General features: G+C 51.2%; 1 protein-coding gene across 2 annotated transcripts in view; it reads right to left on the reverse strand.

The window, feature by feature from the left end:
* The window catches only part of MTCL2 (microtubule crosslinking factor 2), an 81612-nt gene extending 74248 nt beyond the window's left edge, over window positions 1-7364 (reverse strand). For both annotated transcript variants that reach the window (XM_084645350.1, XM_084645349.1), the window contains exon 1: window positions 6577-7364. In XM_084645350.1, coding sequence (XP_084501476.1) covers window positions 6577-7242 — 666 coding nt within the window. In that variant the 5' untranslated portion in view covers window positions 7243-7364. The remainder of the gene's footprint in view (window positions 1-6576) is intronic.
* Between the last annotated feature and the right edge of the window lie 5628 nt (window positions 7365-12992).

Here is a 12992-nt window from a genome sequence, read left to right on the forward strand (position 1 = left end):
GATTAAAGAACAAAAGCAGCAGCTTTCAATTAGTGCCAGAGGAGGGGATCATGCTATAACTTACCAGAGAAAATGAGATGGGGATTTCCACTGGGAATTAGTAAGAAGGAAGCTGCCGAGGCTTCCAGACCCCATGCCATGCTGTATCCCAAACTCCTGGGGCCCCTGACCCCAAAAGACACAGCTGGCCTCCGCTGCCACAGGCCTGAGCTCTGGGTCGCTGCACAGCACAAGGGGACAGCAGGTCACCTCCCCCAGCCAGAGGCTGGGATAAGATCGGCTACAAAGTACTGGCTCAAACGAAACTCAGAATCCTCAGCCCCACCCAACAGGTCCAACGATTGATGTATTCCAACAAGTCAGTCTGAGTGGCGGTCAACCAGCAGCAGTGAGTGAAGCCGTCTGTCACCTGGGGGCTGCACAGACAGGTGAGCCAAGAGCAACCACCCAGAGATAGGCAGCCTCTGGGATTCTGGGGCACAGAGTGGGCGAATAAAGCCTGGCACACCGCAGAGAGCACAAGCTTTCAACGCCAACACAAGCCAGGCTGCTAGCCAACTGCCATTGCTCCAGGAAGGACCTGTAGCCATCTGCCCACAGAGCAAATGGTGGGGCACAGCAATGTGCTGCAGGAGAATGGCTGTTATTTATACTGGTGGTTCTGAGACATACCTGGAAGAACGATAAGGGAGATCAGCCCCTATCCCTGCCCTCTCCTCTCCCTGCTCTCATTCTCTCCCTGATCAGCTCTGGGCTCCTCACAAGTCTGGGGCCAAATCCTGGCTCCAGAGAAGTCAAGGCACAATTTGCCATTGACTTCAATGAGGCTTGACTTCAATGGGGCAGGATTTCACCCAGGGACCTAAGGCCAAGATTTTCAGAAGAGATAAGGGCCTCAAAGGGTCCTGAGTCTCAAAGTGCTGAGCACCCAACCTCCGAAAATCAGGCCCCTTTAAACCCGCTCAAGTTGGGACCTCAAAATCACTAATTGCTCTCAAAAATCTTCGCCAGATCCTCCAGAGTGTTCCCCTTTTCTGCCCCCAAATAGCGATGGCAACATATTGGTTTTCGCAATATAAAAGCAATAGACTGGTGCCAGGTTGGCATAATTTATTTCAGCCCTGTAATACAAGATGGGGCAGGTTGGGGCCGGGGGGGTGGAAGGGGGGAGGAGGGAAATGGTATGATGTAACCTAGCCACATCTCTGCTGGGATTGTTGTTCAGATGCGGTATGTATTCCTGTGCTGTGAAAACACAATAAGTATTCTTGAAAAGCTGTAGCTATTCTGATCTAGCTCTGGAAACCAGAGACAGTCTGTAAACCCAGGCTCCTCCTCCATTGTGCTGGGCAAATAACCAGATACAGCACATCTGTTTTACACTGATGTGCAATAACGAAAGGCTGGACTGTGCCTTCTGCACACGGCAACCTGGAAGAGATTCTCAAGTGCTGCAACACCCCACTGCATCTTGCCAGCAGATAGCGCACAGCTCAGCAGAGATTAAAATGTGTTAAGGAGGGAAAAAAACAAACAATTCACAGCTTTATGCTGCCCCCATAAATTAACAGCCAAACTAACAGCTGAGAGCTTCGATCAATGCTAACTCAAACATGCAACATTTCAAAAGTAAAAAGGGGCCACAAAGTCTCTTTCCTCTCACTCTGCATTCAGATCACACACAACCAGCAGGATATTCCACAAAGCACTGATGACTTGGGTGGCCACATGCACCCAGCGTTCTACAGCAGAGCCGCAGGCATGCTCCTCTGCAGGAGGGCGAGCAAGTGGCCCGCAGAGGTGACAGGTCCCAGAATGCAACCCTCCACCTTGATGCGAGCAGAGCCATGCTGGGACCTATAGCCTCCTGGGGCCACAGGGCCATGTTCTAAGATGGGAGCGGTAGCAATCTGATCCCATTAATGAAAACTAGCAGCAGCCTTGGGGGTCTTGTCATATTGCCAGCAAAGCCTGGGCACCTCTGCAGGAGAGGGGCATATTGGCAGGAGCTCAACAACACATTTTGTTGGCATCTCCTGCTTCCCCCTTGTTCCATTAGGTGAGAACACAAAACATCAACCAGAGCCCAGCACAAACCGTTCACACACAAAAAAAGGGCGTCGCAAGACAATACAGATCAACTGGGGAAGGTTATTGGTGGGGGGAGGGGGTGCTAACAAGCCTAATTCTGGGATGAGCAGAGTCAGGTTTAGAGCCCTGGGCTGTAGCAGGTCTCAGTCCATCTGTTAATGTTTGTAGCATGACCCTTTTCTGTCTGAACAGGGATTGGTCTGAAGGCTTTGCCCTCCCCTCATTCCAAACTAGATCTCCAGTCCCCATTCTTTGTCTTCACATCTCTCCGCAGCTGCTGCCATATCACATCTCACATTTTCCGTTTTGCTGAGCAGGGATTCGGGGGTCCTGCTCACCACACTGCTGGGTGACAACAAGGCAGCTGGTGAGGCTCTTAAAGGCACAGCTCCTCCAGTTGAACAGCTCACAATCTGAGCATGAATTCTGCTGTCTCTTAGGGGAAATGCTTTCAATAGAATCCGGATGGCTGAGGAGGGTCAGGGCAGGTGCACACAACAGAGCTCCCACACATATCTACAGTAGAAGCCAGAGGGGAGCAGTCCTCTCCCTCCAACACTCCTGATCAGAGAGAGGAAGAGGTATCAGCAGTCGGGTTTAGAGGTTTCAGTGACTAGCTTCTGTCCAAATGTACAAATCGCACTGCACTTCTGGGATAATACAGCACAGGCCGGGACGCACACGCCTTCAAACAGGGTCATTTTAAAGACCTTGTGCATGTTTCTGCTCCTCCCCCATTCAAGATACAAATTATTATCTATCTAGTCACAAGCACAGAGCTGAGCAGAACTGAGGTGTTTGTGCAAAACCAAACCTTAGCGGCATTTTGCTTCTTGATCTCACTTTATACAAACCCTGAACATTTGGAGGCGGTTGGGAATCTAAGTGATTCTGATTTTAGCTCATCTTACTAAAGATTAGACAACATCCCAGACCCCAAGAGCCTACAGCTTTGGCGCAGCACAGAGATCCCTTCCAGTGCTGCCAATATTTTAGCAAGGGACTCCCACAAAAATTTGCCCTCTTAGTCTTTGAAAAACCCTGTGTCCCCAGGAAGCACGTGCAGCAGAAAGGAAAGAGTGAGGGGTGGAATTGGTTTATTTGTTTTCCATTTAACAAGCACTTTTTTTATAATCATATCCAAGGAGAGAGGCAACGATAACTTATATGAAGCTGCACTTTGCTGGAAGTGTTTATACTTTGATGCTCATAAACATACTGTGCATAATGCTAGCATAGTCCTGCTGTACTTGGGCAGTCAGAAATGGGGCAAGGGAGGGCCTCCTCCTCAGGAATCTCTTTCTTTAATACCTGCTTTTGGTGGAAACTCACACCATGACGAAGACAAAGCATTTGGACGTCAGTATTTTCATGAGGTCTAGAAAATAAGTGATTTATCAATAACCAAGAAGGATGAACTTGAGTCAGGAGAACCTCCAACCCTAAGCTCTAGCTCAACCAGACATTGTAGGCTAGCTGCAAGAATCACTGGGGGAGATTCTTTGGACTGTCTTATACAGAAGCTCAGACTCACTCAATGATCATAATGATCCTTTCTGGCCTTAAAACCTAGCTGTCTATGAACACTTATTTCAATGTGGAGCCAATTTTATCAAGTGGCTCCCTAGGTCACGCTCTACCATATTGTTATTCCCATACCCCTGTGGGAAAAGATGGGCAGAATTCATGCAGCAACTTGCTTTCTTTTGCAGTGCACAGGAGGGCATGTCTGTCCGTGGTTTCGAACCAGCAGGAGCACAGTGTATTACTCCACAGGCCGAGGTTGAGGGTTCAGGAAAGGAACCTGAAATAAGCTGCTTATACTGAATACACAAGTCAGAAAGGTGTGATCAGAAGTACTGACACTCTGCCACACTCCACATGTACCGCTGTAGCAGCACATCACTCATCCATTTGGGAGCTCTTCCCTAATGTCAGGAAATATTGCTGTACTATTATACAGCCAATTATATATTCAGCTACAGAAATGCAGGAATCGTACTATACATGAGGGCTTGAAAAAAATCCACCCACCAGTCCCAACATAGAAGTCCTGCTTGGTGAGTGCCTAACTTAACAACTTCTTCAAAATTCTCCCATTTTAAACAAAAAAATGTGTCTTGCCCCCATGGTTGCAAAGCAAACCTTCCAAACGTGACCCACCTGAAATCAACATGGTGCTGACTTCCTGAGTCTGCAGACAGCAATGCCTCTGCACAACCCGATCAGTCTCACTCTACTGCAGTTTGGAAAGGTATAGAGCCCAGCTATGCTGCTGCTCAGAGTATGAATATGAAAAATGAAGTCTCCAGCAGGGAGAAATCCACCCCAGTAGAAACCCAATCCCTCTTCCTTCCGAGGAGCAGGGGTGGCAAAGGGGATAGGGTGCTGCAATTGTCACTCTGGCATTGCCGTGGGCCTCACAGTCGAACCCCAGTCTCTCATTTTATAACCAGTAGGATTGAATCCTTCTGCCCGCATCTAGTAAGATGTGTAACCCTGCTACATATGCACATTGTCACCAGAAAGGGATCACAGGGATGTGTAATTATTTAAGCTGGATAGACAGAATAGTTTTCAAATACATTCCTGGGAAACTGGAGGATTCTCATCTGTATTTTCCAACTGACAGTAAATCAAAGCCCTAAAGCTCCTCCTACTAATCCTGGCAGGAGTTTGGACTCCAGCTGTGAACAAGAGCTTTGCTAACGGACAAAAGGCCTTGGGAAGCATCCCCAAGGGTTTTACTTCTGCACAGTGCTCATCTCAGAGCTGAAATCCCCACACACTTGCAATCTTCTGGCCTCCGCATCGGAAAACTGCCCTGTCTTCCAACCTGAGTCCTCAGCAACAGCAGGTGCAAAGGCATAAAAATCACCTTTCTGAACCCATTCCTGATGTGACACGGCTCTTCAGATTACAGAGGTGACTACATTTATTTCATCCAACATCACATCGCTTAGGCACATTCGGGGGGCGGAAGGTGCCTGCAGCCTGCCTAGCCCCGTTTTCCTGTACTTTTCTTTAAAGTACAGTCACAGCTACAGATTTTCCTGTAGTCTCCAGCAATATTCAACCTCTGCATCACAGAGAACTTTGCTCATTGTCCCAGCCTGGATTCAGACCAGCTCCCTACAGGTAAAAGCGCCTTTATTCCATTCCCAATCACCCAGCCCTCCGTCCTGTTTCATGTGTTAATGAATTAGATAGCAAAGCCACAGGCCTGGAAAATGGCCCCGAGGGACATGCAGGCACCATGCTGACAGCACACATGAGAAAGAACCAATGGAAAAGTAAATGATTTGGAAAATCTGTTCCCCAAAATGAGGCCAACTGCGTCAGCACATGCTGGGTGAACCTGTCATTGTGCTTCCCAAAGGCAATAGGTGCATGCAAATACTGCAAGAGCATCACACTTGCTTTGCTCTGCTCTTGCAAGCAGACAAGCATGGCAGAGTGGCAGTATGAGCCACAACACCTGGCAGACCTTATTCCATACTGACTAGCCCCAACTCCATTTCTACATCAGTTGTTAAGGGTTACACGTCCACCACACAGGCAAGGGGGCAGAGCCATGTCTGCTTAAGGATGGTGATCCTTTTCCGGAACTGAGAAATCTCCCAAGTCACAGGTCTAATGAGCTTTGAGCAGAGTTTTTAACATGTCATTATCTGTTTCTAAGGTCTAGGAAATGTTGTTACATTGCCATGACAACTTTGAAAATCTGCAGCAGTTCTGTATCAGAATACTGAAAGGGGCCTGTCTGCGTGAAACCCTGACTTCCTGCCAATGTGCTTTCAAAAAAAAACAAAAAACACCCTACTACTTTATTTGGCTTTGCATGAACTGAGTCTAAACCAGTAATCCACAGCTTTTAAACCGGGGGGGGTGGGGGGGCTGCACCTCCGTAAATGGGGCAACGCCAGCGGCAATGCTTATAGTGAGCAGTAAGGCAGGGGGACAGTAAGGGGCTAGTGAACCAGACCCGGAGCCTGTCCCCCAGGCCAGGTGCACCCAAGTGCAGCGCACCCCACAGCGATCTGCACAGACCCTACGGCTCCCTCCGGCAGCTGCACCCAGCAGCCTCCTTACGGATTTTCCTACAGCTCCGAGCTCCAGGCAGCCCCTGAGCCGGGCTTCCTCAGCCACCGAGCCAGGGCCGCGGCTGACAACCCGGATGACAAGCGATGAACCTGACACCACCCAAACACAAACCTAACGGCTCCGCCGCCGCTCCCCGCCCAGGGCCCGGCCCCGCCCCGGCACACAGCTGGCCTATGGGGGCGGGAGCAGCGAGAGCCCGGGGCACAACACAGCTGGGACCCGAGTGACGCCCCCACCCCCTAACAGACCCCGACGTCTGCCCCGGCCCGTGACCCACAACCCCCGCCCGGCCCCGCTCCCGCTCCCGCTCCCGCTCCAACAACTCCCTGCGCCAGGACCCCTCCGTGCCCTGCCACGCCCCGCGCCCGGCCAGCCCCGCACCTTGAGATAGTCGTTCTCGGAGCGCAGCTCCTCCAGCTCCCGCGCCAGGCCCTCCTGCCCCGCGTCCAGCAGCTCCTCGGTGAGGTCGGAGAAGGCCAGCGAGGTGCTGAGCTGCAGGCGGCTGCTGGCCATGGAGGCGGCGGAGGGCTCGTCGGGCGGCGGCGAGATGCCCTGGCCGGCGGGCAGGGCCGGGGCGCTGCCCGGGGACTCGGGGTCGCTGCCGCTGAGCTCCAGCGAGAGCAGCTTGGCCTCCTCCGAGCCGCTGCAGTCCGAGCCCTCCGAGCTGCTGTCCGTCAGGCTCAGGGGGGGCGGCGGCTCCTCCCCGGCTGGCCCCCGGCACCGCCCCTTCGCCTTGGCCCCGGCCCGGCCCGGAGCCCCCTTCCCGGAGCCCCGGCCGCCAGCGGGCTGCGGCTGCTTCCCCTTCTTCTCGGGCCGCCCGTCTTTGCCCCCGCCCGGCCGCCGCGAGTGCCCGGGCCCAGCGCCCTGCTTCCCGCAGAGCGAGGCCGGCGAGCCGGGGTGGCTGCCGCGCCGGCTCTTGGCCAGGGACCAGCCGGGCACATCCTTGGGTCTGGCCGGGGACGGCGCCCGCTGCAGCTTCTTCTTCTCGGGCGGCGGCGCTGGGGCCGGGCTGAGGGGCTGGCTCGGCTCCGCCTCGGCCGCTTCCATGCCGGCTGCGCGCTGCTCACCGGCCCCAGAGGCTCGGGCCGAAGGCGCGCATCCCTCTGGGCGCGCCGGGGATCGCAGCGCCGGCCCGGGAGCTCGGCGGCTCGCCCCAAGGGCTGCGGCGCGCCCCGCTGGCCGGGAGCTCGGGATCGGCGCGCTGGTCCCTGCTCCGCCCGGCAGCTGGCTGGGTGCTGGGCTCTGATCAGCGCCCGGTGGCAGTCAGCGCGTCCCTCTGCAACGCCACGGGGATGCCTCCTGCGCCGGCAGCAGCGCTGCTCCGTCTGGGTGTCTCCGCCCAGCAGCCGCCGAGACGGTGACGCGCACGGTCTGGGAACAAAAGGCGGAGAGGGGCGCCAGAGGGGCGGTGGGATCCTCAAGGCAACAGCGACCCCTTCTCTGGCTGGGCTGCGAGGGGGAATTTCCTCCCGGCACAGTCAGAGCCGCGCGCCGCGCTGTGCGGGCACTCCGCTGGCTGGCAGGACGGTAGCTCGGGGGCTGGGGAGCAGCCTCCCTCTACTGGCCTCAGCAGCAGCCAGGAAGAAAATGATTGCGCCCTGCAAGGTACCATAGGGGTTAGGACCTTTCAGACACCCCAAGGAAAAGCATCTTCGAGCCCCATCTGTCTTGTGGCTCCACCACCCCATCCTTCTTGCTCAGCTGCCCTAACCTCGCCCGTTGGGCTGGGCCAGTCTGTATTCTACCTTGGTGCCACAGTCTGCCCAGGATATCAGCTGGCAGCTCCTTCATGGAGCCGAGAGCAGGGGCATGTACCTGGTACAGTTCACCCCCCTCCCTAACACCTGCTTCTTCTGCGGTGTGAGGGAGACCCTGGTGCACATCTACCTGGAGTTTACCAGACTGCAGCCCCTTCTCCGGCTCCTCCAGAACCTTCTCCTCAGGTTCTGGTTGCACTTTCCCCCGCACCTCCTGATCTACGCTCACCCCATCCATGGCCCCACAATGTCACGAGACCTCCTCATCAACCTCCTCCTGGCGCTGGCCAATGTGACCATCCATCATACCAAGAGGAGGAAGGTGCTCTGTGACTGTGGGGCCTATTTCCGCTCCTCCCTCAGCTCACGTATCCAGGCAGAGTTCCCCTGGGCTGGTCCACTGGTCCCTGGAAGCCTTCGAGGAGCAGTGGGCGCTGTCCAGGGTTCTCTGCTTGGTGTCCCCTTCCGACTCTCTGATTTTGCCTCTATGACCCTCACTCCTGTCCCCTGTTTGTCATTAGTTGTCCCCTGACTTCAGCTGAGAACTGGGTTCAGTGGCTCCTCCCCTTAGGCTTGGGAGGGGCCTTTACAGGAGGATGGGCTTGCGCTCACCCTTCCCCAGATCTTCAGTAGGTGCCCTAACCTCTCACCCCATGAAAGTGCTTTGTGAAATGCTTATTGTCAGCTGTGGTGCAATTCTTTTTTTGATACTGACCATATCACCATTAAAGTCTGTTCTTCAGTCTCTCTAAGAGAAACACTGTCTTTGATGTAGCTGCTGCTATACAAGTTATACCCACATCGCAAACATTTACAAAATGTTGTAAACATGGTAGGACTCGGAGCATGTCAGGGGCCTGCAGAAATACAGCAAAGAAGACACAAAGAAGTAAAGGCCCCTCCTATAAAGCCTCCAAAGCATTTGCATGAACAACTCTCTGAGCCCTCACTTAAGCCTTTCCCCATGCCTGGAGCCCCCCCTCCCCCCCCATCCTGCTAATCATCATGGAAATCTGTTCACTGGGATGATGGGGAAATCCATTTTGAGCCCTTTACCTTAATATGAACCCAACAAAATGCATACACAGCCCTCTGGTGGCTGGGCCCTGGTGGGTCTTTGGCTCAGTGGGAGAATTGTCCTTAGGAAAAAAGGCAATTTGTTGATAACTAGGGGAAAGCCTGGGGGAGTGGTATGATTTCAGAGCCTCAGGCCCTGCTCTTATACCCCATCATAAATCCCAAATTGTCATTTAAAATGTTCAGATTAATCTAAAAAGAGGAGCGTACTATGGGACCATAAACTTTGTCTCACATGGTTCATACACGCACTGTACTTACAGCCATGTTTTTGAACGCAGCCTCTAAAATTGCTCTTGCAAAGCAGTGTGTGTACAGAAACTCAGATTTGGATATGCAAACTACATTTGCATGCATGCAGTTAGTAGGCCTCTAAGTGTCCAGAGTGCATGGACAGACACAGCTTTACATACACAAATCCACATTTTCAGCGTGCAGAAAAATGCTCAGAGCCTGCTTTGGAAAATGCGTTGTTCCAAAGGTTCCTGTGGCTGGAGCTCAGCAATGTGGAGCAAGGGAAGCCACAATATGCGGCCCATCTAACTGCAGGGTGAAGGCATTGCTGTCTAGCTAGTGTCATTTATACAGCACTTTGCACCATAGCCTTTAAGCACTGATTCGCTTCAGGTTTGTAATGCCAGAGAACACAGCATTTCTTTTCCTCTCTGGAGAAAAATACAAATCCAGGCAAGTACTCTAGCAAGCTGCATTCATCTTTAATTTTAAATAAAAGTCTATGCACAATAGAGTTGGTTCCTAGATACATGGCAAGTCACCTATGTGGCCTCCTCATGGACACAATGTTTGGGAAACCCTACTTTACAGTACCCCAGACTTTATTATCACCTACAAGTACAAAAAAAAGCCATCTCCACACTCCTCTGCTTTCTTTAGTGCTAAAGGCTGCTGCTAAGAATCCCATGACTAGAGCAATCACTCTGGACCATCCTTGGTCACATGCAGAATGAGAGGGAGGGCCATTAAAGCCTCCCCTGCAGCCTCCGGTGATAGGACTCCACCTAGGAAGCTGCCATGGGTGACTAGGTCAAGATGAGTGTGCCTCCTGGTCTTCATAAAGCAGCTTTGCATCAAGCTGAGCCCAAGGAAAACCATCATTTCATGACAAGTCCAAGAGACCCTCGTTCAAAGATGAGTTCAAAGCCTTCAATAATACCTTCAGAGAGCTACAGAGCCCACTGCAGGCCTATGGCAAAGCTGTTAACGCACCAATGGATAATTTGAGGCCACCTCCCTGAAGCCTCATTACTAGTCACAAACCCTCCATTACAGAGGTGCACTAAGCACATAAGGATGAAGTCATTTTTCCCCCTTTGTAAAGCTGATATTATCACCAAGACCTTTTCTCTCCCCAGAGCAAGGGATGTGGTGTTTTCAGCCTGGATGGATTCTCTGGGCCAAACGGGCCAGTGCACCCCAGCATTTTACTGACTCAGATAGCAAATGAAACCTGAGTTTGCAACCCTGTGACCATAGGACTGGAAGGAACCTCCTGGGTCGTCAAATCCAGTCCCCTGCTATTACAGGCAATGCCATCATATCATCCCATTAATCCATTTCCAAACTCCATTCTAAGCCTAGCCAGGTTTCTTTCCCCCCACCCCCCTTCCTATTGGGAACCTGTTCCAGAACCTCACTCTTCTGCTATTTAGAAACCATCTTCTGTTTTCCAGCCTATGTTTATTCATGGCCAGTTTATACCTATTAGTTCTTGTGCCAATGCTGTCCTTTAGCTTCAATAGCTGTTCAACCTTTATAGAGAGCAGTTTGTATTTATAGAGAGCAATCAGATCCTCTCTCAGCCTTCCTTTTGCTAGGCTAAACGAGCCACACTCTTTTAGTCTCCTCTGGTAAGAGAGGCTCTCTATTCCTCTGATCATCCTAGTAGCTTTCTCTGCACCTGTTCCAGTTTAAATTCACTTTCATCCCAGAGACCCTGCACTGATTTCCATGTCTCCTCCTCTCTCTAGTGATCTGTGCTTTGAGTTTTTCTTCACCAGATGGATGATCTGCTTTTCTTGGAGATGACCATTATTTCCTGCCCCTGTCTCTGATCTCTCCAGACCCCTTGCTACTATTGCACTGTCCTGCTTGGTGTTCTCATTCCAATTTAGGATCAGCTGTGAATGCCATGAACATGCTGCTTACTCCCTCTTCCAGACTGTTAGCAAAGCTGTTAAACAAGACCAGGCCTAATAGAGATCCCTCAGGTACCAGAGGCCAGATGCCTTCTCACAACTCACTACTTTCTCATCACTCTTTGCCTAGGCCCTGCTGCCAATGTTTAGTCCATGTGGCAGTGTTTATACCCTAGCAGATTAAAATGAATTGTGAGCAGCCTGGTTTCATGGACCTGCTTTCCCTCAATGTGTTTATAGAAGCATTTCTGGCTCCCCTGTTACCACATTCCTCTTTGTTACTGCCTTAACCTTGTCCTGGAATTCTTAACAGAGCTGGGCACTCTTTTTTTGGTGCCTCTGCCTTCTCCCTTGCCAGAACAGAATTCCTTACCCTCTGGCCTTGGAGCAGCCCTTTACTGAGCCATTTCTTGTTCCTAGCACTGTCCCTTGTCACAGGAGTTGCCAACTGTTGTGCTTTCATTGTGGTTTCTTTTACTATTGCTCCACCAGTGTGTGGCCAGAGCAGGGTGTGTGAGGACTTTATGAATTGATAGCAGCAGGTGACAATCCTAATCCAGACAGAAAAACAACCTCTGGACCTTAGCACGCCTTCCCTTCAGACTTCACTTGCCAGATTTTTTAAAACCCATTTTATTTCGTCATTAACACGCATGAACTTTCTATACAAGAATTAACAAACCTAATTCATAACTCGTGAGTGTCACCTTTAACAGACCCACACGCACTACATTGAATTCCTCAACACTTGCTTTCTGGAGTCTAATCTCTTTGTACACAGGACTGTGGGAATTACCAGCATGGATCAGATCCAAGGTCTATGGTACCCTAGTGTCCTGTCTCTGACAGTGGACAGTATCAAAGGGAGGTGTAAGAACCATTTAGTGGTGATGTGGGCTTATCTCACCACATTAGATTTGCTGTGCTCTGTGCATCCTCTTTTCCTTCCTAGGATGAATTTTAGTCATTGATAGTGCCTGGTTTCAAGAATATTATTTTTTCTCACAGGAGAATAGGAAGACGAGGTGGGTGAGGTAATATCTTTTATTGGACTAATTTCTGTTGATGAGAGAGACACAGAGCTCTTCTGCAGGTCTGGGAAAGGAACAGGTATAGAATAGGAAGGCAGGAATTGCTGGTCTAGAGATCCGGTTAGGCTGGAATCCTCATCTCCAACAGTGACCAGGACCAGATGCTTCAAAGGAAGATACAAACCTCTCATGAGGGACATGCAATAAACATGACTATGGACTATGGTTTCTTCCTAACCTGACTTCCGTGGGCTTTGGATCAGGCCTGAGCAACTGGTTCACGTGCTAAAGCATGAAGGTTTCTAGCGTTCTTTATTCTATACCTCTGTCCTGTCTCTTCTCTTTCACCTCTTCCCTACACTAACCAGTCCTACTCCTTCTCTCCTGGCCTGGAGTTATTTCCATGCATCTAATAATTATGGTGATGGGGGGTGAAAATTGAACCACAGTATTCAAGCTGAGGTTGTGTATATAGTGGTGTAAGCCATGTCCAGTATCTCTCCAGCCAGCTTTGTGTCTTGTTTGTGTGTTTGACCACTGCTGACCACTGAGCAGGTATTTTCATTGAGCTGTACACAATAATGGCTTGGTCCTTCCCTGCATGGTTGCTGTTAGTTTAGAGCCTATCATTGTCTATGAGCTGTTCATACTGTTTCCTCCAATGGACACTACTGTGCACTCATCCATATTGACTTTCATTGGCCATTGTATTGCATAGTTGCCTAGCATTGTAAAGTCGTTCTGAAGTTCCTCAGAATACTCCCTAGATGTGAGCA

The sequence above is a fragment of the Lepidochelys olivacea genome, assembly GCF_965140295.1.
Source record: "Lepidochelys olivacea isolate rLepOli2 genome assembly, chromosome: 13".
Classification (NCBI taxonomy): Eukaryota; Metazoa; Chordata; order Testudines; family Cheloniidae; genus Lepidochelys; species Lepidochelys olivacea.